The 23,463-nt window shown below is 54.3% G+C and overlaps 7 protein-coding genes across 7 annotated transcripts; 2 read left to right on the forward strand and 5 right to left on the reverse strand.

The window, feature by feature from the left end:
• Positions 1 to 2,108: 2,108 nt before the first annotated feature.
• B0T26DRAFT_601584 (U6 snRNA phosphodiesterase Usb1) lies at positions 2,109 to 2,972 on the forward strand (the record flags this gene model as incomplete). The annotated part of the gene is made up of 2 exons (XM_060435749.1): positions 2,109 to 2,595; positions 2,626 to 2,972. Coding segments are annotated over 2 exons (834 nt in total), but the record flags the coding sequence as incomplete, so codon positions are not given.
• An 899-nt stretch (positions 2,973 to 3,871) lies between these two features.
• On the reverse strand, positions 3,872 to 5,969 carry B0T26DRAFT_670567 (endoplasmic reticulum Oxidoreductin 1-domain-containing protein; the record flags this gene model as incomplete). The annotated part of the gene is made up of 3 exons (XM_060439192.1): positions 3,872 to 3,980; positions 4,065 to 5,704; positions 5,871 to 5,969. The coding sequence occupies 3 exons, from the start codon at positions 5,967 to 5,969 to the stop codon at positions 3,872 to 3,874; spliced, it is 1,848 nt and encodes a 615-aa protein (XP_060303123.1).
• A 2,278-nt stretch (positions 5,970 to 8,247) lies between these two features.
• B0T26DRAFT_761244 (cyclin-dependent kinase regulatory subunit) lies at positions 8,248 to 8,836 on the reverse strand (the record flags this gene model as incomplete). Its single annotated transcript, XM_060446395.1, has 4 exons — positions 8,248 to 8,324; positions 8,380 to 8,438; positions 8,508 to 8,652; positions 8,715 to 8,836. 4 exons carry the CDS (start codon positions 8,834 to 8,836, stop codon positions 8,291 to 8,293), a joined length of 360 nt encoding a protein of 119 aa, XP_060303124.1. The 3' UTR covers positions 8,248 to 8,290.
• Positions 8,837 to 9,797: 961 nt separating this feature from the next.
• Positions 9,798 to 10,141, forward strand: B0T26DRAFT_746184 (uncharacterized protein; the record flags this gene model as incomplete). The annotated part of the gene is made up of 2 exons (XM_060444667.1): positions 9,798 to 9,970; positions 10,093 to 10,141. The coding sequence occupies 2 exons, from the start codon at positions 9,798 to 9,800 to the stop codon at positions 10,139 to 10,141; spliced, it is 222 nt and encodes a 73-aa protein (XP_060303125.1).
• Positions 10,142 to 10,976: 835 nt separating this feature from the next.
• On the reverse strand, positions 10,977 to 12,397 carry B0T26DRAFT_634906 (uncharacterized protein; the record flags this gene model as incomplete). The annotated part of the gene is made up of 6 exons (XM_060436670.1): positions 10,977 to 11,153; positions 11,226 to 11,260; positions 11,326 to 11,399; positions 11,583 to 11,670; positions 11,704 to 11,872; positions 11,966 to 12,397. The coding sequence occupies 6 exons, from the start codon at positions 12,395 to 12,397 to the stop codon at positions 10,977 to 10,979; spliced, it is 975 nt and encodes a 324-aa protein (XP_060303126.1).
• A 1,367-nt stretch (positions 12,398 to 13,764) lies between these two features.
• On the reverse strand, positions 13,765 to 14,266 carry B0T26DRAFT_746186 (uncharacterized protein; the record flags this gene model as incomplete). The annotated part of the gene is made up of 2 exons (XM_060444668.1): positions 13,765 to 13,987; positions 14,067 to 14,266. 2 exons carry the CDS (start codon positions 14,264 to 14,266, stop codon positions 13,765 to 13,767), a joined length of 423 nt encoding a protein of 140 aa, XP_060303127.1.
• A 5,885-nt stretch (positions 14,267 to 20,151) lies between these two features.
• B0T26DRAFT_746187 (velvet factor-domain-containing protein) lies at positions 20,152 to 21,960 on the reverse strand (the record flags this gene model as incomplete). Its single annotated transcript, XM_060444669.1, has 6 exons — positions 20,152 to 20,410; positions 20,496 to 20,811; positions 20,907 to 21,178; positions 21,257 to 21,336; positions 21,425 to 21,479; positions 21,683 to 21,960. The coding sequence occupies 6 exons, from the start codon at positions 21,958 to 21,960 to the stop codon at positions 20,152 to 20,154; spliced, it is 1,260 nt and encodes a 419-aa protein (XP_060303128.1).
• Positions 21,961 to 23,463: the final 1,503 nt, after the last annotated feature.

Below are 23,463 nucleotides of genomic sequence, written 5' to 3' on the forward strand. Positions count from 1 at the left end.
TTAGATCGCTTGACAGGCAGGGAAATCCGAGTCAAACAATGAGAGAGAAAGGTATTGTAGGAATGAAAGCGTATTCCTGTCCAGCTCTATTGATAAAAAAAATTAGCACTGCTTAAAAGAAACAGAAAGTAAAAAAGAGCAAAAAAAGAAACGTCTCAGCATTAAAGTCTCGGCACAGGAATTGCTTGTCCTTATGATCAAAAGGTCATCCGGGGAAAAGGGCGGCGGGGCACACACCACACACCCACACACCACACACCACACGCCACACCTACCTTTGCACCGGCCATTGCAGTGTGAGTTCGAAGCCCAACCTTGGGGTAGACCGCTTCCTTCGCGGCCTCGACACCCCGCGGCCGAGGGTCCGACGTCACTCACTAGCCCGTCCTGGCACGCATTTAACCAGGATGGGGGAGGGTGTGCTCGACGAGCGCGAAGGGCGAAGAGGGCACTTCCTTCCAGACCATCAAAGACCCCCAACACACCAAGCACCGAGGCAGCAAGGCACCCCCCAAAGTGGACAGGCGGGCTTGGATCGCCAGGAAACATGCCAAGTTGGGCAAGGCCACACTGGACGCACGAAGGACTCGACCGCTCCAGTCCAGTCCCAAGCTGCTTCCCATTAGGTTGCTTGGATGCTTGGCGCGTTAGTGTTCGGCATAGTTATTAATTAACGCGTCTGTCCTGTTATCGAGTGCTCGGCGAACGCATGGCTCGGCAGACCATCCAGTGCGTGTCTGGTTGGGCGGGTCAAGACGGCTTGGCTCGTCCATCTGAAGCACGTTCCGTCTTGTAGGTTGTAGCACCTTCCGTGTTTTCCAATACGGATTCTCGCTGTGGGAAGGTACCAAAGCTGAGGTAGCAAGGCAGTCCGGACTGGACCGGATATAGTCTGACCCTAACCCCGCTATATGCGTGTAAGGTAGGTAGACGCGTACTTTACAGAGCAGCCGTTGCTTACAATGGGTACCTACCGAGTCCGTAGTTAGTATAGTAGCCTAGAGGCTAGAACGAAAGCAAAGGCCCGGACCAATTGCGCCCTCGACCCAGAGGGGCATTAGACGCGGTTGAAGGCCTGGGCGATGCAGAAGCTTTGCGCATGCAAACCCGGCTCCCCGAAAAGCCTTTCCAACGGTGTAACCCTACCCCGCCATCAGGAACGGAAGCGAAGCGTGCGCTAAGAACAGCCGAACAGGACCCTGCAGCGGCAGTGGCACCAGGTGGCTTCCAGTGTCCCAGCCAAGGAGCGCCGGACAGAACGCCCCTGCGTCCCGCATTTTGGTCGACGTGCACAAGCAGCTACAGGCTACAATTGGCCCAACCGCACTGGGACATCCAGCCTCGCACGCGGTGACTACTGGTGAGTTGCTTGTGACGCTCGTGCTTCCTACAGCCGCGTCGAAACACGGCTGCGGGCCTGACGGCAGGGCTGAGAACTTGAGAAGCTGAACCTCTCTTGTTTTCCCCGATTGTAAAGAGGCGTGCGCGGCCAGGGTGGTCTTTGGGTCGGTCCCTCGGGTTTTTTGGTCGGGGCCATGGCGGGGGCGACCAAAAAGGAAAACGCAAAGAAACGAACGGGAGACGAAACGAAACAAAACACAAACGGCAACTCTAATACCTTACGATGCCTATCGGGTTGGTCGGCCCCTCTACAATCGGGTCTGCCTCGAGCAGCGCTCCCGGGCCCTCGGCTAGCGCGTCATGCTACGTTGTGTACATGCATGTACGAAACTACGAACGCCGAATCAGCTAACTAACCGGTCGGTTTTCTTTTAACTTTTTGAAGCGCCTTACGCAGTGGTAGTAGTAATAACACCACCACCACTAAGTAACGGCGTATGGCCTTGGTCGACTACTCGTCAGATTCTTCAGACGATGACGACGACGGCGTCGGCGTCGGCGTCGGCGTCGGCCCAAACACGGCCGACAACGCCAAAGGCCATGACGCGTATGCGTCTCCGCGGCACACTCAGAGGTCTGGTAGCGACCACGGAGCAAAGCGAAAGCAGGGCGAGGCTGTGAATCCGCTGGCGAAAAAGCCCAGGCTCGCTGCGGCTGGGGCTGGCGCGCCATCTGATGCCTCTGATGCCGCCTCGGCAAGCAGCAGCCTGCCTCCGCTCCCGGCAGCCTTCCACGACCTGTACGCCTCCACGGTGCGGACGAGCACGCGTGACGATCCGAGCTTGCACCAGGGCCGCTTGCGGCAGAATCCCCACGTGGTCGGCAACTGGCCGAGCCACCTGTACGCCGAGTGGCACCCTGCGGCGCCGACGCATGCGGCGCTGGCCGCGGCGCTGGCCGCCCTGCAGGAGCGCGTAACCGCCGCCATCCTCCCAAGAACAGGAGGGGACGAAAGAGCGGCCCCCACCGCCATCAGCAACTTCCTCACGAGCGACCTGGGCGCGCCGCAGCCGCTGCACATCAGCCTGTCGCGGCCGCTGGCGCTGGCGACGGCCGACAAGGACGGCTTCCTGGAGCGCGTGCACGCTGCCGTCGCCGGCAGCGGCGTGGCACCCTTCCCGCTGCGGTGCCGCGGCGTCGAGTGGCACCGCACCAGCGAGTCCGGCCGCTCGTTCCTGGTGCTGCGCGTGCAGAGTGAGAGCGACGCCGCCAGCCCCCCTACAGCATCACCGAATAACAACCCGAACCCAGAGCTCACAACCCTGCTGCGGCGCTGCAACGGCGTGGCGCGCCACTTTGGCCAGCCCGAGCTGTACCAGTGGGCCGGCGGCGGCAGTGGAGAGGTACAGAGCGACCACGGAGCCGAAGAAGAGAAGTCGGCGCCGGCGGCGCTTGGCAGGGCATTCCATGTGTCGATCGCGTGGACGTTTGCGCCGCCGACGGCCGAGCTGGAGCAGCTGACGGCGGCCGTGTTCGAGGAACTGCAGCAATCAGCAGCAATACAGCCTCTCGTGATCCGCGTTGACGGGATCAAGGCCAAGATAGGCAATGTCGTCACGCATGTCCCGCTGCTGGAGCGCGGTGCCGGCGGCTGGCATGGTGCGGGCGGTGGCAGCAGCAACAGGCCGGCGCGGAGTCTCTTGGGTCTCTGAGCACCGTACCTAAGCTACCTAGGTAGGTAGCTTTTGGTAAACGGAGTTTCTCACGAGTCAGTTATGAGATATAGTGATTGGTGCATGGCTGGCTAGCAGCAACCTAACAGCCGTTCTTCTTACCACCAAAGTTACGTAGTCTGTAGTCTGTAGCCTTTACTCTCTGCACAGGGGTTTAATTACACAAATCAACACGCTGATTTTCTATTCTTTAAAAGATGTGGATATTATGCTTTCGTATGTCAACTCCGGAAGCTACTTCCGCAGTTAGATCCATCACCAACGTGAAATGGATTATACCCATCACCATGCACACACTAAAATGACGTGGTTAAGTATATACTAACTAACAGTGACTGTCAACACGAACGCGAGGTACTTTGATACTTGTATATACAGGCTATTGACACTATCCGATACCATATAGGTATACTTAATACTTGGCAAGACGAGACTTTTGTTTCTCTCCTCGTCTCTTTCATTGCCATTGCTGATGGCCATCGTCGACAGGCAAGAGAAAACAAGCTGGTGAATACACACCTGGAAACGCCAGAGCACCCGATATTTTTGCAGACGCACCCACATACACCCACACACACACACACACAGATTTCTCGTGTCTGTACGACCTTTGTTCTTGCAGCAGTGACAACAAAAAAGAACGCCTAGCCCTCCCATAAACCAGACAATACAATGCAGTTGAGTGACCATGGAACAAGAGAATAATGCTTCAAAAAGTTTTAATCCAATTTCCGAGTACCTTAGGGAAGGCAGGAAAGCAAGCAACGCGAGAATTAGATTTTGGTTTCTTCTTTATCTCATAGCTCGTCCATGCTAGGTCGTTGGAATTTCCACGACCGGGGCTGGACGGGAAGGCCGATGAAGCCCTGCCACACCCGGAGCAGTTCCGAGGTGATGATGTCGAGGCTGGAGACGCAGGCAGTCAGCACGAGAAATTGAGTCATAATTCCCCCGGAATTGTGGAAAGGGGGAGCCGAAAGAAAAACTCACAATGTCCGCGGAAACGACATCCAGCTCCTGAGCACAGCTCTCAAAGCCCTCATGACCAGCTCTAACTCCTGATTAAACTCGTCTTTGAGCGTGGTGTTTTCGTGAAACTCCGGCAAGTCGTCGTCGAGAAATTCGTCGTCAAAGTCGTCGTCGACGGCGGCCTCCGACGGCGCAGACACGGACGGCACAATCACGTGGCGCGGCTTCTTTGCGCGGTCCGGGATGACATTGATCTTCTCGGCCTCCTTGACGCGCCCATCGACATTGGCGGCGGCCTCGGACTGCTCGACCATGGCCCGGAACTGCTGGATGGCTATCAGGCTGCTGCTCAGGCGCGCGTAGGTGTTGAAGAGGGCGACGAGCTCGGTGCGCTGGAGCACGGGCAGCACAACGTCAGGCTTGTCGGCGCTGTTGTCGAACTCGAACAGCACCTTGAGCGCGGCGCCGTAGCCGGCCGTCTGCAGCTTGCCCCAGAGGCGGCACTTGTCGCAGCCGACGCAGTCCATCAGCCGGCTGACATTGCGGAACCGATTGCGGAAGTCCTCCTTGAGCGATGGACCCTCGCCGTTCTTGAACATAAGGCTCTCGTCAAAGATCTGCGGCACGCTCGCCGCCTTGTTCGTCACGGCCAGCACCTTGGCCCGCGTCGCCGCGTCCTCGTCCGCATCGCCCATGCAAAACGTGTAGTCGTCGTGGGCAGCGAGGTAGGGCCCGAGCTTGGCGATGGCGCGCGTGAGGAGCGCGTAGTTGAAGTACAGGTTGCTGGTGCGGTCGGGGAACTGGTGCAGGCGGGCCATGTAGCAGCCCACGTTGGGCTGCCACTGGCCTGTGGTCTGGTTCAAAAAGTCCCAGCACAGGTGCGTCGAGATGCTGGCGTGCATGCCCGACATGACGCGGTAGAAGACGCGCTTCTCAAGGCATTCGTCCTCGTGCTCCAAGCCCGTCTTGGCCACGAAGGGCGTCAGCGGGTTGTGCTGGCGCTGCTCCTCAAGAGCCTGCTGCCGCCCGGCGGCCTCAATGACGGCCTTGAAGTCCATAGCAGCCGGACCCTTGGGCGTCGGAATCTTGCCCAGCGACGCCGAGTGCGGGAACGAGCTCTTCTGGAAGCAGTTCTCCCGGTATACCGCGTCCCAGACCTGCTTGGCGCCGGCGCCGGCGTAGCCTGTGTAGCGCTCCGGGTTGCGCAGTAAGCTCACGTAGTCTCCCTTGGAACCGGCGCTCTCGTCCTCGGGCACGCAATAGTCGCGGTCGTCACACTCGTCGTCATACTCGACCACACAGCTCTCGCCGACGTTGTCTCCTAGCTTCCCCTGCAATGGCCTCTGGGGCCGCTCTCTCTGCGCCGTCTTGCCGGGGTGCTTAGCCCTCGGACCTTCGAGCTTGCCGAGTTCGCTAGCGCGCCATATCTCGGGGATGTCTGTCTCGCTGTCGAGCGTCTCGACGGCGCAGGCAATGTTGCCGCACATGCCATCCTCGTCGTTCCAAAATGGACACTTCTTGTTGAAGAGGTTGAGTCGGTAGTACGAAAAGAAATCCGTCGTCTGCGTCAGCTCGTCAAGAGCTGGCTTGACGTTGCGGTTTAACCGCTCGAGTGTCGAATATGATGCGCAGGCATCGCTGACTATTGCCCTGGGCGATATCTGGAAGGAAGACCTATTAGAAGAGAGCACGATACGAAACGCTGGCTGTGGTGGTGTTGAGCCTGCCGCTGGCGCACTGCGAGACTCCAAGTAGCCGACGGACGACGATGCAACAGCCGCAGCCGCAGCAGCAAGGGAGGCAACAAAATTAATCATAAAAGCATACCGCGCAAGCATCTTGAGTGGTGTCTTGTGTGAGGCATTGGACCTGGGGACCCCAGAGTGCGAAGACGGACAAGTAAAAGAGGCGAGCGGCCGACTTCATGGCTGCCGTCGGATTGCGAGCACGCACGCAAAGATGGGCTGTTTGCCGGCCTCTCAGACACGTAGCCCCTTTCTTTCGACCGCTAGAAAATACGATGTTCGAAAAAAAAAAGTTGATTATCAAAGGCCCAAGTTCAAGGCCAAGGTAGGTGGCTTGATCTTTCTAGGAATGCGCCGTGTCAGGGCTGCGTCAGGGTAGGGGCCGCCGGGTGTCTTCCCGAGACCAGGTCTGAAACAGCGTCGCAATTGTCCCCCAGAAAAAGGTCCCCCAGAGGCGCGGGAGATGTTCAATGCCAGCAGCGGGCAATCGTCATTTGCGGCAAGGAAGTTTAACGTGGGACGGGGAAGTGGGCGGCGGGCGGGCGGCTGGGCGTTCGATGGGGAGGGATGTTGTTATCTTATCGAGCCGATTGACACAGAGATGCGGCAGGGCAGGGCAGGCACGCTTATTTACAACCTAACAAAAAAAGGCGGGCTGAGGGGCAAAAGGACAGTGAATAAGGAGATTGAGCTTCACAGTGGCGTCTCCTGAATAGAGGATAGAGAAAGAGAAACAAAACAAGGGGGTAATCCCGTATGATATGACAATAAAGAATAAACGTGGCCTCGGGTTTGAAAGAGAAAGCGGCCGGTCCTTCCGGGGTGTACCGAAGCGGCTGCTGATCCTTTTATTTTTATCGAGGGCGAGGTAGGCGGTGGCCCGGTTGGGTAGGTTACTTTACTGTCTTAATGATTGACTTCGGGCCTATCCCCAAGGGAAGGGATCTCTTGGGAGGTTTTGGAAGCGTTTAAGTGGGCTGTTGTGGCTTACTGTGAGGCGATTTTTGCTTGGTAGTGAAATGTGTCCAAAAGAAAATCAGCAGATGTCGAATTGCCGAACGGGCGACCATGCCGGAGCCTGCTTGCTTTCAAATCAATAAATCTCAATTGCCCCGACACATTTCTGCGGTCTCCTTGTGGCCCCGGAAAAAAACCCCATGCACATGCATATGAATCTCGACTAATCGGTAACTGTCCGTATGGCATGTCTTAGCGGGCTTGTAACTCATTCGCTGCGGGTTTCGCCGTCGTCAAAAGTGACAGCGTGGCTTTTGCGGGCGGAATGCAAGCCTCCCACGGCACCCCCACAGGTAAGAGGGGATAACAAAAGAGTAGCTAGAGGATCGGCTGCCGCTTCATGCAATGGGGCTTGGTTCGTCGAACATTTCTAAATTCTTTGCCGTGTGATGTCTCTGTGCATGACGGTAGGCCCAATCAAGGTGTCCGGTGTCACGGCACGGTACCGTAGGCGCTGTGGGCAGGCCTACGGGTGCGTAACCATACTATAACCTACTACAGATTGCAGCTTGGCAGCTTGCAATTCTGGCATCCTTTTGGAAGGTGTGGTGCAGCGGTAGTAGGTGTTAAGCCCCGCCGTCACATCCAGTACCTTAGGTACTCCGTATCTTCTGGAGTTTGATACCACCGGCACTCCTTGACACGGAAACATGTGGTGATTCCACGTCACGGAGTTTAAGTCTTCTTTTCCTCAACAAGCTCATTAATTCTCAACTCTCAACACTCGACCCCCTCATTAGATAGTGGTTGTTGCCAAATGTTGATACCAAGTCGTGAGATGATCCAAGCCAAGCAAATCCAAGACAGCTTGAAGGTTATTCGCAAGGTCCATTGACACCGCCCCTCAGTGGCAGACTCAAACTCTGTCTTTGCGGCGGTATTTCTTCATCAAATTTCATTACTTCACAACCCGCGACCCTCATGCCAGGTCAATGGGGTGAGTAGGTCGTCTCTGCCTGCCTACCTACCTACCTACACCAACGTGCAAATAAATGCACTTTCCCTCCTGGCGGCAATTACTTCAACAACAGACTCTACCAGAGCCTAAATTTTGGGTAGCCTGCTCAAGATGTTCCACACACAGCACTTCTCGTCACACACCACCCCTTCATGCTGTGTTAAGGGTCCCGTTGTGTATGCCGTTATTCCCGGGCCAGGTGGGCCCTCGCCGCCGTCGCAATAGGGGGAAGGTGTTTTTCGTGTGAATGTATGCGCGCGCGTGGGATTCTGGGTTGCCCCAATAATCAAGTCGAGAAGTCTGAGAAAATGCGACAGAGAGTTCCTCGGTAACGCGACAAAACTCGTATCCTCCCTCCCTTCCAATATTGTTGTCGCATCTATGTATACCCATACAGAAACGGTGAGAATCGCTATGCAGTCGTCGGTTTGTGGTAATGCAAGATACGGAGCAGTCCACCCTTTCGCTCAAAAAAAAAAAAAAAAAACTCCATCCTCTCACTAACGCCCCCAATTCGGCCTCCCCATTCACTGCGCCGGGGGCTGGTAGTTTAAGGGACGCCTGGACCAACCTAGTCAGTTGTAGACTGTAGGGAGGAGAAGAGGTATTTGCTTACTTGAAAAGCAGAATATGCGGCTCTGGCTCATGGACCTCGTAGTGTTCCCAGCCAAGACTCTACAGATTTGAAAAATTTGTCAGTTTGCAATCGCCAAGCCTGCCGGGTCCCACGAGAAGACTTCATACCTGTGTGATGCCCATAGCTCGCCACTCGTCCTCCCAGAGAAGCTTCAGCGTGCCTTTGGACTTGTCGTGATACTCTGTTGGGATAGCCTTCAGCATAGCCTTGGGCAGCTGGACGTGGCGGTACTCGTATTCGTCGTCGGAATACCTGGTGGCGACGGGGCGTTAGCATACGAGCTACCTGGAAGGGGGGAAAACGGAGGAACATACCGCGTTGAGTAGTGAATCGCGTCGGTGAACTCGTCGAGGCGCGCACGCTCTGCATCGGTGAGCTGTCGCGGGCTCGCATTGCGGCGGCTGGTGTCAATGCCCATCTCATCGAAGCTCGCCATCTTGTCCAAGCACAGCGGCAAAACTTTGACGCTTTTGGACGCGAGACAGAATGCGGGGTGTGCAGACAATGCGGGAAGTAGCCAATTCACCCGAGTGAAGAATATGAATATGACGTGGAGGCGACTGGCGAGTCTGTTGCGGGAGGGTTGGCAAGGTAGCTACGCGTCCCGGTCGATGACACGCTCGCGGAGGGTAGAGGCACGTGGGGTGAAAAGTTCAGAGCGCGGAGTGTGGGCGGGGATCTGGCGATTTGGCAGCAGGAGGGCCAAAAATTTGCTATGCAGCAATGCGACGCGATAGACGATGGTGCTGTGGAGCGGACGGGATCGGAGCAGAAGTGGAGAGCGTAGCAGGTTGAAGATGTCGAGGTAAAGTTGGCGGGTTGGCGAGTGGGATAGAGAAGCAAAGTGAGTGTAAACAAATCGGCCTCACGACGCACCAGGGCCTGCGCGCTAAATTTCGAGCCCCTCATTCTCGGCCGCCAGCTGGAGGCGGGCTGGCAGTATCAGCCCCTGCAGCCTGCAGTGGGGTATCGGTTCTCCCCCACCAACCCCTTATCGATTGCACGTCCAAATTATTTGTTAATGTGGTACGAATTCAAATGGGTTGACCCAGGTTATCATCGTTAGGTGTCAGGGAAAAGAAGCAAGAGTTGTAGTATGGCGACCAAATAAGACTAAGAAGAACGGAGAAACGACCCTTACAATAAAAGAGACCTTCAAGGGTACCTTTCGGGATGCAGATAGGAATTTGGTCAATGGCAAAGAGAAGCTCCGGATTTGGCTGAAGGATTTCAGTAATAAGCTTGATTACTCCGGGATCCAAAAGGTCAAAGGGGTAATTACCATCTCCTTTACTCCGTTGTATAAGTTGGTATAGGAGAGTGAGGCTGTTGATCAGACACTGAAGCGGAGGCGGGGGTCAGATGAAGTTCTCGAAGGTAGAAGAAGCAGGCAGAAGATGGCCAGGCAGAAGATGGTCAGGCAGAAGATGGTCAAGCAGAAGATGGTCAAGCAGAAGATGGTCCGCCCGTCGCCAGAGAAACTCAGATCCTCAGACGAGAAACGATTCAAGGCAACCGAGGAAGAAGTTGAGAAGCAGCTCAGCGACCAGGACGGAGATTATACCCCAGAGTAGGATTATATCTTGGAGCAGGTGGCAAAGATGGAGCTTGTAGGCGCCTGTAGGCTATAAGCGCTATTATCGAGCAAATGTAGCATAACCATGATTAATTATGTTGTGCTGTCTCTTAAAGCACCCACCTCTCGACGAGCAGGGACCTGTCCCGATCCTTAACCCACTGATTGTCAATGGCTATCCTCCCAAACATAATACACTGCTCTTGACTGGCTGGCGACCAGTGAAGAAGCCATCCTAAATGACAAGACCGATCTGCTAGCGCCTTCACTTTCTTCAATCTCAGCCTTACCGGGCTCCATTCGGAGATTATCTTTGCCATTCCAGGACGAAACTGGCCTCACATTGGTATAGCGGCGGCTAGACCCAGCGCCTCTGCATTTCCGGGCTTCTGTTGAGATGAAACCATTTGCATTGAATCAATTTTTTATGACTGGCCGAGTGGTTGGCTGCTGCATCCGGAACCGGGAATGGCCTCATATCTTGGCCACTTAAACCTACATCAACGACCGTATTTTTAACGATGATATGCGTTATTATTCATCTCTGTGCGAGCTGCTATGGTTGGATGGTCGCGGCACACAAACAACACCACGGTGAAAAGACGCTTATAAAGTCGGCATATTTTCACAACGAAAATAGGTAACCCAATCCAAAGGGTATGGACTGCGTAAAACACCTCCATCTATAAGGTTTTAGCAGTCTAGTGAATCCTCTAGTCACCGCATCGTATTACCATTCCGTTCCGCCCCTTCATCCTTGAGGGAGAGTCCTAGGTTGCTATTGACAATCCTGACCGTTGCAGGACTTAACTGCAATATATAGCAGGCATCTATTGCGGTAACGCCTCGTTACAGAGGGCCTCCAACACTGGAAAGATCAATGAGTGCCCTGGGAAAGAACACAAAGTTAACTTGCCTTCCCGCTCACAACACGGACGGGACAGGACCGGCATGTCACCACCCCTGCCCGGTTTCTCCCCTTCGGAAAGTTAGACAGGACTTACCAGGATAGCACCCAGCCCAGCGTTCCGCCAATACTCTTGCAGGCCGCCTGGCTCTTGAGGTTGGCGACGGACACGTCGGCGCCGCCCCAGCCGTCGTCGCCGTAGTCCTTGAGATGGGCGCGCATGAGCTTGGCTGCCACAGCCTTGGCCAGACCCCGGCGGCGGTAAGGCTCCTGCGAGGGCAAAAACAGTCAGTTGGGCTGGGGCAGCGCTCGGCTCGGCTCGGGATCTTATCTGCTGCTAACCTCTACATGGAGCGTTTTTGTCGTCCCATCGAGCCCTACATGTCGGCGGTCAACGTTAAGAGGGGAGTTGTCAGATCCAAGGGCGGGGGGGAGGTCTAACCCAGGAAGGCCCACGCAATGGGAATTCCGTCATCTAGCCTGACGACCGTGTTTGGCAGTGTAAGGAGCGTCGCTCTGAAGGTGCGTCAGTAGATGCAAGTTGCTAGTTGTTGTTTCGGGGTGAGAGTTGGAGGATGCCATAATTCACTCTTCCAGGGGGTTCCGGAGAAGTGGTTCAAGGGGGAAAATAAAAGTTTGCTAAAAAGGGGGTGAGGTTACACAAAGAAAAAGACAAGACCAAAAAGGGGTTCAACTTACGGAGAGTAAGGAACCGCCGTCCTCGAGAGGATGACATCGAGATCCTCGCGCCGTGCGGTATCCCAGCGCATCTTCTCCATCTCGCCGCCTACACCACTACTAACACTCGCAAGCAAATCACCACCACCCCCCGGCAGCGCGTCTAGGCGAAACAACCACTTGGCACACCAGTCCCAGTCCATGCCGCGCGGGATCGCGATGGTGCTGCCCATCAGCACGCCCCTCTCGCCAAGCCTGGCGCGGACGGCCTCGTTCAGCGCGCCGACCACAACGCCGCCGCGGAGGTGGCCCTTGGCACCACTGCCACTCCCCCCGGAGGGCAGCAGGCCTTGGTCCCACTGGTCGGCCTCGAGGCGGCGAACGCGCCGCAGCAGCGCGGCGACGAGGTCCATGGCGGCGGCCGCATCGCTATCGGCGGCCGCGCAGCTCGTCGTCAGGCGCGTGCGTTCATCGTCGGTCGTGTGCGCCGCTGACGCGCAGCTGTCCTCGAGCGAGCTGTACAGCCAGCACTCGGTCTCGGGCCCGCGCGAGAGGTCGACGTAGGCGGCGGCGAAGGGGCCATCGCTGCTGCTGCTGCTGCTGCTGCCTTCTGGAGAAGTAGAAGAGTAGTAGGCGTGCAGCACGCGCGCCGTGGCCGGCGATGTGCCGGCAAACTTGCCAGCGAACTGCAGCCGCCGCAGCAGCGCGAGCGAGTGCGGGATGTGCTGCCGCAGGCGGTCCTGGAGGGACCTGTTGGCGTCTGTGGCAGCCGAGACTTCTCCTTCTGCGGCAGTGGTTGTTGGGAGGTGCTCTTGGATGATGATGCGAGGCGCCATGGTGGTTAAGGTTTCGGCACCTTGGGGGGTAGATGATGGAATATCAAAGCAAGAACACCAAAGACGATGCACGTCTCATGTTGCTCGCTTGTTGTTGGGAAAAGAAGGGTGAGTGTGTCTGATGTATAGATCCGGGCGGTATGTGTGATTTTTCTTGTTGGTGTTGAAGTTACATTGACAGGATTGAGTCACACATCCCACCCAGGAAAAAGGGGAAAGGTGTCATTTCATATAGACGTAGAAACGACAAGGCTACTACTGTAAAGTAAATGCGTTTTTCTGCAGATATGCACGCCCTTCTGTCGCAGACCGCGCATGCAGATCAGGCACATATCGGAGAGCGCATCATCGCAGCCTCGAGCCCACGCCCTGCACGAAGATGCCGATACTCCAGAATGGACTATTGAGAGAGGGTGGGAGGTGAAGGTCGAAAGGGGATGGAAAAGGCGAGGTAAAATACCCAGCTCACTAGTGACATTTAATAAATAAGGGAGTGCTCCAATGGGAAGATCTGCAGATGGATTGATTGATACTTGGCAGTAGAGAGCCCAAAGCACTCTCAGCAACTCAATGCATCAAAAACACCGAAATCCTGACGAGGTTGCGAACACCTCTCCTCATAAATATCAAATCCAGTCAAGAGCGGGCGGGCCCTGCTTCAAGCAGCGGAGGAGGGGGATTTCTGACGCAGCGAGCTGTTCTGCCAGTCTGCATTGATTCAAGCTCCCCCCCCCGTCAGCTTGTCCAATGACAACATGCCATGGCGGCAATATAAAACCCCCGGTAATATTCTGCTCTGACTCTGATTGGAGGAGGCTGACACAACCAGACGCGAAATATCAACATACAACATTCACGCAAAATCCACCCCTAATTCTTTTTCTCTCTTTCTCCTTCTCCTTCATCAACGCCACAACTAACAGAAAAAAGACAACCAAGTCTCCCGGGTATGACATTTTGGGGGCTCGCACAACAGAGAAGCTTCCGCCCAAAGTAAAAACAAAACATGAAATCACAAGACAAGTGTACGAAAAAAAAAAAAGGTGAGAAAAAGAAAGCCTTTATACCCCCCGCTCCCCGGTGAACCGGCGAAGGAAGCAAGCACGGCGTTTTATCACGATCCTATACTAAAAGAAAATAAGGGGGTATAGAAAAAAAGAGAGGGGATGTTGCCGCCGCATCGATTAAAGGAAGAAAAAAATTGTTTCCCTCCCCAGGGCCCGCGCACATAGTAAGACCTCTACGTCTCGAGCCTATCCAGGCGGGCGTTTGACTTTCGTGAGCTGAGCTGCTGCCGAGGGTGTGTGCCGTACAAGGTACCGAGAGAAGGGCTGATGGGCGGCGGCGCAGCCAGGAGGAGGCTGGCTCTATTTCCTGCCAAGGCCAAAGAGGAAGTTCTTGCCCTTCTCGGCCCAGCCAATGTCGCGCGGCTCGGGCCGCGAGGCGCTGTCGGGGGTCGGCGAGCTCGAGCCCGAGATCTCCTGCTCCTTCTTGGCTAGGCTGGCGTCGCTGCCGTTGGCGTCGGCAGTGAAGACGTTGCCGGTGCCGCCGCGGCCGACGTGGGAGAAAGGCTGGGCGGTACGTTGGACGCTATTTCATTGTATCTGGGTTAGTGAAACAGGCCAACGGAGGTAGAAAAAGAAAAATTGGGAAGAAACAGCAAACTTACGGCTCAACGTCCTGGCGCGCGCGAGTCTCGACGGGGTCGGTGTTCTTGGCCATGTTGCCCGTACCACCACGGCCAGTCGTCACCACGGCCGTCTTGAGCGTCGGCGTGTCGAGGTCCTGTCTCTCGAGGGGCTGGGCGATGTCCTTGTCGACGTAGTTGCCGGCGCCGCCGCGGCCAGACGACTGCAGATTTGACGACATTTTGCGATTGTCTAGGGAGAGAGGCGCAGAGATGAAGGCGGGTTTGAAGTTGTAGGAATGGAAGGGGTAGTTCAGTTCGAGGTTGCAGGCGGGAGGCAGCTAGCTTGGGGGGGAGGAGGAGGAGTAGGAGTAGAGGCTGGAATGTCTCGGCTTGATTTGGGGAGAGTGGAAACAAAGACGAGAGAACCTTGGCCCGGCAGGAAACAAGGTTTGTTGCAATTATATACTTTGCTGGGTCGCACAAGGAACCGCCTTTTTCCCTTATGTGGAAGCTACACCTAGGTAAGGTACCTTACCTACTGTAGCTTGCGTGCGAAGTGCTGCGCTGGGCAAAATCTAGGCACATACAGTACATACATCCATTACAGGCAGAGAGGCACACGCAGAGGGGCAGAGGCGGTATGGAGGCCCTCTCGTCGTGGGTGCTATTGTCCGCCTAGCGCATGACCTCGCACACCCCAAAAATGGGCTAGGACCGCAAAATCTGATCACAAGCGGACGTAGGATTTTCGGGGTTTTTTTTCTTGCTTCCAAGGTGTCCAAGAAATGCCAAGCGGCATGACACCATCGAGCAGCGGATGTTCACAGGCTGCCAGAGCCAACGAGACCGATTGCCGTTACGTTAGCGAGTGCGGATGGGGCAGCTAAAATTTAGTCAACGCTTGGGCGCTCCCGCGGTCTCTGCGCGTTAGGACCCTGATCTGTCTGGATCAGGACACGGCAGGCGAGCTGTCTCGGCAAGCATGGAGGTGCCCAGGTGATGTATACCCAGCCCCGAGCCGGCCACGCCAGAATTACTAGTCAAGCTTGGGTGCGCACCGTCTGCCGGTAGCACTTGAAGGCTTGCGGACTTACCGAGCGGCGGAGGTCGGCGGCCTTGCCCGGCGTCCTGCCCTGGTTAAGTGCTCGAGGGCGCTGAAGGCAGCGAGCTGACAACATTGAAGGTGTGCACGATACATGCACGAGAAGAAAAACAAAGGCGCAGAACCGATTTCAAGAACCAGCCACCAAACAAGGGCCATGAAGCCTCGACTCGAGCGAGAGAAAGCGCCAGTCTTGGGAAGCAAATGATGCGCGCTCGCCCTGCATCGTGGACAGACAGGCGGTTCCCATTCGGTTTTTTTTTCGAGGGTTCCATCCAAGTCGCGAACCGCAGGACTCGGTGGGGCGACCTGCTGGCGAGTCCCACTTGCCGGGCAGGCAGGTCCCTTCCAGACTCCTTCCTCGTCCATGGATTAGACGATTCGACGGCGAGAGTCGGCGCCAATGTGAATGGGCAGAGTGGAGGAAGGTGACTGACGGCGGAGGTGCTGAAAAATCAAACTCCAAGGCTGATACTCGACGGCTTCCATCTTTTTCAGGGCCAACCTAAGGCCAATTAAGGTCGGCTTCTTCTCACTACTAAAATTTTATCCTGCCCCAAGTCGATGGTTTTTATATGAGAGCCACATCCATCGAGTCACGTTACGGGGCGTCCCCCAACCTCAGCCACCCAATCTTTCTCGCTTCCTTTTGGCGCACAACGATACGTGCGTTTTGGGTTGGTTGCGGGGTGCATAATGGAAAGCACTTTGCCTGCCTTAGCGAGCGACCTTGCAGCCATATTGTCTCCGTCCTGTCGGGGTCGTCGTCGCCTAACGCGGCATCGTGGAAAGTGTTGCACCAGCAAAATCGCCCTCGGCGTTCATCTTACATAGCTATCATATCTCACCGCCATACTACCCTACTAGCACTCAGTGTCTAAACTAGACACCTTAGCCGGCCTGGAAGATGTCTTTTTTGTTCTTTTTATCTTCCATCTTCTTATCCACCCGCATCTCGCAGCTAGGTATACTAGCTAGCCCGCAGGCCAGCCAACCTCCCGTTATCTCCAAGTGGATTCGCTCTCTGTACTGTATGCACTGAGTTGGGATAGCGCTGGTCTTCTGGCCCATCTCAATCCGGCACTTGGTAGGCAGTGGGAGGCGAGAATGCTACGACATTGCGTTTTCCTGTTTTGTCTTGTCTTGTTGTCCTGCCTGTCTTGTCCTGTCTGTCTTGTCCTGTCTGTCTTGTCCTGTCTGTCTTGTCCTGTCTGTCTTGTCCTGTCTGTCTTATCCACCCTCATGTTCGTGACGAACGGTGATACCAAGGAGGGAATCCTGCTTGGCCAGATTCGGTCAGCATGACTGTATCGATACTCAATTTTTAACTTTGCACCTCGGTGGCTTCTATACCATCCTCTTATTTTTTGTTCCTTGTATGAAAATTAGCCATGGGTTCAAGCCATATCTGTATAGTGGCTTTGATGCCCAAACTCGCTGCTCAAGAAAGGGTTATCTACGTCACCCTTGCTAACCTATCAACAAACTCCCGAACCTCGCCTTCCTTAGTACCCTACCTATTGACTTCGCGGAAGAGAGAAAGGGTGTTGAGGAGGCCAAAAATGTAAGCGTTTCCAATTCCTGTTCTATCAACGAAGAGCGGCTGACAGACATTTGACCAGAGGCAAACTTCGCCATGTCTCGCAACAGCCAGTGATATCTTCGCTGGTCTCAAGAATCTCTTCGGTGACGACGTAGTCGACGGCCGTCCCAGTCCAATTCATCATGTTGCCCTTGCTACCCGGGGCTAGTCTAGTCACGCATCAGCATCTCTGACTGGTTCGGATTCTTCTCCCCTGGGCCAACCCGCCTCCAGGTCTTGCAGAGCAACGTATTCATGATAAGATGGTGGTTTTTATGGTTTGCCATTCACTCTTTTGGGGAGGCATCGTTGCTTTGACCCTTAAACTAGACAACAAGCCTGTTTGGCCGTGGGTGAGATGTTTGGTGGCACTCCTAATAATGGCTGTCGGTGCCATATAGGCTGAGTCCTGCTTGAGCCTCTATCGCGTTCCAGATTACGGTTAGGACTGGAAAGTGCGCGAGGAGTGATCGAAGCTATGGTGTCATTACTTCTCCGAGAGCTTCAAAAGCAGGTCTAAGAGCTGGAAGCGTCCTACTCGGGTATGTTGTAACAGTCGACTCTGAATTCGAGTCCCCTAAGAGTGTCCACATACGACTATGGTGCGCCCTCTACACGGGTCCTGGGAAACTTGTCGACTGGGCAGTTCAATATTTCCCGAGCGATAAACAGAGTATTAGCTGTTCGATGGGTCTGTGGAGGCGTTGACAACGAGCTTTTACGTCTAGGTATTTGCTATCGTCTGGAGACGCCTTGTACTTTCACTTCAATCGTAGCTTGACTGTTGCGACAAAGCCAAGGAGACTCTGAATGGATTTTTGCGGCAATGCTATCATTGCAGACGCGTCTCGTGCGAGTCGAATACGTATTTTGAACTCTTTGGTCTTTCAAAGTCCGATATCTCGCCCACCTAGACCACTGCAGAGGAATGTCTGAGATGGGTACCTATCCTTTAGACTAGTATAGTCTAAAATACTTCCTCGATTGACTGACTTCGACATTACCCGAGCGTCCATCCGCACGTTAGAACTTGACCAGAGTGCTAGCTAGGTACTACTAATGTCTACAACTCGACATGCGCCGTAGGTCCCTCTTCCCAAATGAAATTTCGGCAGCGTCGTAACCAGTCCCCAGCACTCTACAGAGCTAGAGTTGTATCAGACAGAGGCAGCTTGGGTACATACCTAGGTGGTTACACTGCAGGAGGGAGGCGAGGAGGGGATGGGAGAGGACGCCCCGACTGGACGGGCCCTGTCATCCATCATCCACCGTCATATCTGGCTCGCTTCCATCTATGTATTATTATTACTAGACATGTCTTATCGTTGTACGCCTGCGAGTGAGTCTTGTTCAGAAAACTGGGACTAAATATAAACTCCAAACCATCTCCGAGTCTCCTTTTCTCTCTGTGTGTGATGGGCTTCTTTTTATTTTTTTTCTGTACAGAACTGTTACCACAGCAGCCAATCATACGATAAGCCATCAACAAAATCGCCCCCAAATCTGCAAGAGAGAAACACATATCACACGGTCCCCTCCTGTGAGAAGGAAGAAAGACGAAGAAGAATGCACCCGTAAGGGGAGAAAAAAAAGTGGGGGTGGGGGTGGGGGTGGGTGAGGCGTGGGATGGCATGGGACACCGTTATATATAGACAAAATGTTGCTTGCTTGCATGCCTATGGAGGTGTGTGTATTGTGTGGGAGGATGGATGGAGGGGGGGGGGCCAGACCCGAACCAGAGTCTCGGACGGACGCACCACGAGAATTAAATAATCCCCGACATATGCACCCCGGAGAATTCTTTTTTATTTTATTCTCTCTCCCTTTTCCGCTTTATTTATATATAGTGCAGCCCACACGCAACCCCCGCACCATCTCCCCATCTCAAATTCGTCTCCCACTCACTCTTGATACCCATATATTCTATCTTAGGATGCGGCACGGACTTGTATACATACCTAGAAAAACAGACAGCCATATGCCGGGCCGTCTGCTTTCGCCGCTTAGAAAGACGTGCACGCTCACAACCACACGCATTCATGTATGTACGTACGTGATGTGCTGCACGTCACGCACAAGGGCAGGAAAAAAGAGGACTAGATTTCCCTTGGCGCTAATGAGGCAAAACCCCCCTTTGGCTGGGCATGTCGGGTCTTATTACGTGCAGTCGCAGTTGCAGTTGCAGTGTGACGCCACGGATGTCTCGCAGGGCAGGGCTAGGGCCGTGAGTGGTACTGGACCTCGAAATGATATCTTCGGATCTCCAGTCCCGCTCCGGCACGTTTTAGTCCGCTTCCGGGAAGGGACCTGCTTTGCTACCAGAGGTAGTATGTGCTGGCATGTAAGCTGAGTGGCAAGGTGCCTTGGCATAGCACTCGCCCTCCCAACACACCCATTCCCTCTTAATACGCGATACATGTAACAAAAGAACCCGGTTCCATTAGGCAGTCGCTCGCCGAGCACACGCCTTTTATGTTACCGTGCTACCCATACGACGGTGCTATAGGGGGCATGATATGTAGAGTGTCATTCTATCCAGGGGTAGTGGTCTTAGAGTCTTAGCAACACCAGAAGTAACACTCGGGAGTTTCAAGGAGCGACCAGACCATGCGGGCCTTTTAAACTGTCGAATGCTGCTTGAAAATTACCTAGTGGCCCTGCATTTGAAGGTGAACGGAATGGAGAGAAGCAGGCTGTGCAAGAAACGAGACACAAGAGAGAAAGAAAAAGAATCCATATCGATACGATCGATCTACTCGGGAGTTATGTACCCTCTTGTCTACCTATCCTTCTACCCACCAAAAATTCCTATAGTCTTCCCTAAGCAACTGTGAATACCAAAGAGAGAATAGGTGCCTGCATGTGTAATTCGGTTCAAAAGCCATACTTTGTCGCCTGCCTGCTTTCATGATCCAGCTCAAGTGGTATCAATAAAAGTTTTAACGTACTTTTTTCCCAAAAAGAAAGGGCGTCGATAAGATAACAAAACGAAGAAGAAAAGAAAACCAAAAACAGAAGCCGCCACCCACACACCCAAAAACACGCCTTAATACTGGCAGCCGCTTCTGTCCATTCGTTTTCCGTCGCCGCTGTCCGAAGCTTAAACCATGTGAAGGGGAGGAGAGAGGAGCGATAATGGGTTGGACAATGACAAGAGGGCCAGGGTAATGGAATGTAGAACATGGCCACCCTAGGAAACAGACGGGAGGCGGTGGTGATCGTAGTGTTCGAAACCTGGTCATCAAAATACAGCATCGTCCATAGATCTCGCCATATCATGAGAATTACTCAGGCCATCCAACAAGGGCTAGGCGTCAATTCCTCGCCGGTGCCAGGCAGGGTGTGCCCGAAGAAAGCCTTCGAAGAAAGCCTCGTAGTCCCCCGGATATAGATAGCTCCGAGTCTCACGAGAATAATGCGAATAACAACGAAAGCGGCTTCTATTCGTAATCGTCATCGTCATTGTTCCCCTTGCTATTCGCGCCCTCTTTCCTTATCGGAATCTTGATGCCCTGCGTGGCAAAGCATTTGCTGAGCGGTGTGCTTTCGCAGACGCCTGGGAATTTCTTGGCAGAAAAAACCTGGAAAACTTCGCTGAAGGCAGATGCTAGCACAGGCGCCTTGCCTGTGTTAATGCCTTGGGTAAGGTGCCCCGGTCCTGGAGGCGGGATCCCGACGTTAACAAAGGAGAAGCGAAGCCTGTTCGAACTTCGTTAGTATGGCCAAAGCCATAAGACAAAGAGCAAGAAAAAAGAACGAAAAAAAGGCAGGCCAAAATATTTACCTAAAGTTGCCCTCTGTTCTCACGCTGAGGTCTTGCAAGATGAACCAGATGCCGATCTTGTCTTCGGTATCGGTAAGGCGGAAGGCACTTGCGGCCAGGCTGCCAATAAGGTTTCGTGTGAACATTCCCTGGGGCTGGTTGCCACCGATGGAAAGACGCTGTGTCATGTTGAACGGGGCGTCGTAGACGCGCGGAGGACCGTACGTATTGTTTTGGGATGCTAGCTGGGGCATGTTTTGCAGATCGGGGCGGAAGTCCTGGGCGTAGTACGGGTTCGGTTGCGTGTAGCCTCCGCCATTAGGCGAAACAAAGCCACCTTGTGACCATGGTCAGTAGAGTAACGGCCGAATAGCAATATGAGGGAACGAAAGGCGTGGGATAGCATGGAATGCAGGACAGGGAAGTATCTACCTCCTCCGTATGGTCCTGGCTGCATGGCGTAATGGTTTACCTGGGGACCGGGATTTTGATAGGACATTTGCTGGGGATATCCGACATCGCGAGTCGATGAGGGCAGGATGTGGGAATATGCAGGCGTAGACTGCTCAATTGCAGCATACGATGCAGGGGTCGTCGATGAGATGGAAGGGGTGGCTGTTGTGTGGCGAACCAAGTTGACTTCCTTCAAGGCATCATCGGACCAAAGATCCACATTGAGGACATACATAGTATGTTCGATCTCACTTTGAAGACGGCCATATCAGCAAGAGCCACGGAAACTCACTGGTGGCTTATTAAACAATAGGGAAATAAAAACTCACTTGCAGTCAATTTCCTTGCCAGTCTTGCTGTCCCTGACGACCAGCCTCACACAGGGAGGTGGCGTAATGGGCCTACGGTCCTGTTCATCTGTGAGCTGGGTTGTCCATCGCAGGAACTAAAGAAAGGGGCGAGGAGGCTTTAGCTCGCCCGTCCCAGCTAAAGCATACCTTGTCACCAAAACCGCACATCCGGGCACGTTGTGGCTGTTGCACGACATCCAGACTGTCGTAAATTCGGGATTAGCTCCAGCATCAGTGACTAGCGGGTGCACGCCACATATTATTGATAGACATGACAACGCAACGACTTTGAACCGGCGTTTCTTCTCTCTCTCACACTAACAAGACTAGTCGCAACTAAGGAGACAGCACGAAACAAGCAACTAGGAGGCACTAGAGAGAGATGTAGGGGTGGAATAGGCTTACGAATATAGGCGCCCTTGCGGGTCGACAGACGAGTACGGCTGCAAGTTAAGGTCCTGTTGCCTTTTTTGCTCCGCGGTGAGCGGGGCCCGGTCTTGAGCCTGGGGTGTCGGCGGCTGGGACCCATCGACGGGCTGACCTGGGGCCGGTGCTCCGGCGACCGATAGCTGCAGGCCGTTGTCTTGGTATTGCGCGCTTAGGGGCGGAATAGACGGCAGCGGCGGCGGCGGCTGCTGTTGCTGCTGCGGCTGCTGCTGCTGCTGCTGCTGCTGCTGCTGCATTTGTTGAGGGTAGGGAGCTGGGTGAGGGAGCGAGTGGAGGTCGGAAGGCAGAGCGTGTGCCTGGGAAGGAGGGTAGGGCGACTGATGCATCTTGACCCTCTCTCACTCTTTCCCGCGGTGTCGCTCACAACACTACTGTCTCGATATAGGCGCTAAAAAAAGTTGGCGTTCGCCTGAGCTCTGGGCGCACGACGGCAACGCAACGGCGATGAAGTCTTTCGGAGCTAAGGCGGATGGTCGCAACACTGCGGATCACTATCCAAAACTTGTCGTCCCTGTGTCCAGCAGCGACGGTAACGGGCTAGGTTGGGTGCGTTCTCGAACCGGGCAGACCTGCGAGACGTCGGCGTTGGCGGGGGCGTGACAGTCGAGGCGGAAGTGATGGTTGTGGTTGCGCGTGGGTGAGAGCAGCTGGTAGTAGGTTTAGGCCAGGCTTGATGAGGGGCGACTGCTGAGACGCTGTCCGATTCTGTGGTCTGAAGAGGGGTGATGGTGCGCGTGTCGTTGTCTTAAAGAGCGGCTGACGGATTGAAATCCACCTTTTGAGATTGGAACTGGGGGCCAAGACCTTCTTCTACACGATATATGCCTGGGGACCGGGGCCTATGAGGTGAAACCGAATGCAGCACGGAAACTCTAGTAGCTAAAGTATATCGATTTCGTGGTTGAGTTGATCCAATGCATTGGATGTGGATGGATGCCAGCGTTGGAGATCGTGGTGCGTGTGGAGAACCTGGAACCTGGTGATTGAACGAGGCAGGCACTTCTTCAGAAAACCTTGGCCAACCTTACTCCGTCAGTTAAGTTTTTAGCGTGTGCACTGTGGTAATTATTAGGTAGCTTTGTACATTCGAATACCTCCACTGCCTTCCTCTCATACCCGCAAATCACCATCGGTGCATCTGGTGCCCGAGTTCGGGGCCTGGTTGAGAATCTATAGATGTGCAATCCTCCGTGCAATCATCCCTGGGCATCTTACCTTGCCCTGTTATGGTAAAGAATATTCCTTGTAAATATCGAACCTGCACTGCAATGAGAAAGGCTTGGCATTAACTCAGCCGCAACAATCTTCGTTACCTCACGTTCTGGCTGCAATTCACGACGCTCTATTCCGAGAGGGGAGGGACCTTGGTATCTTAGTTGACCTTTCTCCGATGCTCATCGATGCCCGGGTACACTGTTCGTACCTCCCTAAGACCTGCGCCTCGACCTTACCTAGGTTAAGGTGCTGTAAGGTATGGGGCTCTACTCGGTAATACTTTGTAGATAGGCCCTTATCTCACCTGGGAATGACGTGCTCGAGAGAAAAGTCGAGGTACCTTGCGTCTATAAAGTTCGGCAAACGCTATGGGAATGAGCGTGTTCCGGATTGAAGAAGGATGCTTTCTGGAACTCGGTGCATAGAGGGTCAAGAGCCATGGCTTCGGTTCCGCAACCCGTCAGCCCAGCAGGAGGAGCGTTAGAAAAATCAAAGGTACGGATACTTGCCGCACAATTTTTGCT

This window comes from Lasiosphaeria miniovina (assembly GCF_030549165.1).
Source record: "Lasiosphaeria miniovina strain SMH2392-1A chromosome Unknown B0T26scaffold_1, whole genome shotgun sequence".
Lineage (NCBI taxonomy): Eukaryota > Fungi > Ascomycota > Sordariomycetes > Sordariales > Lasiosphaeriaceae > Lasiosphaeria > Lasiosphaeria miniovina.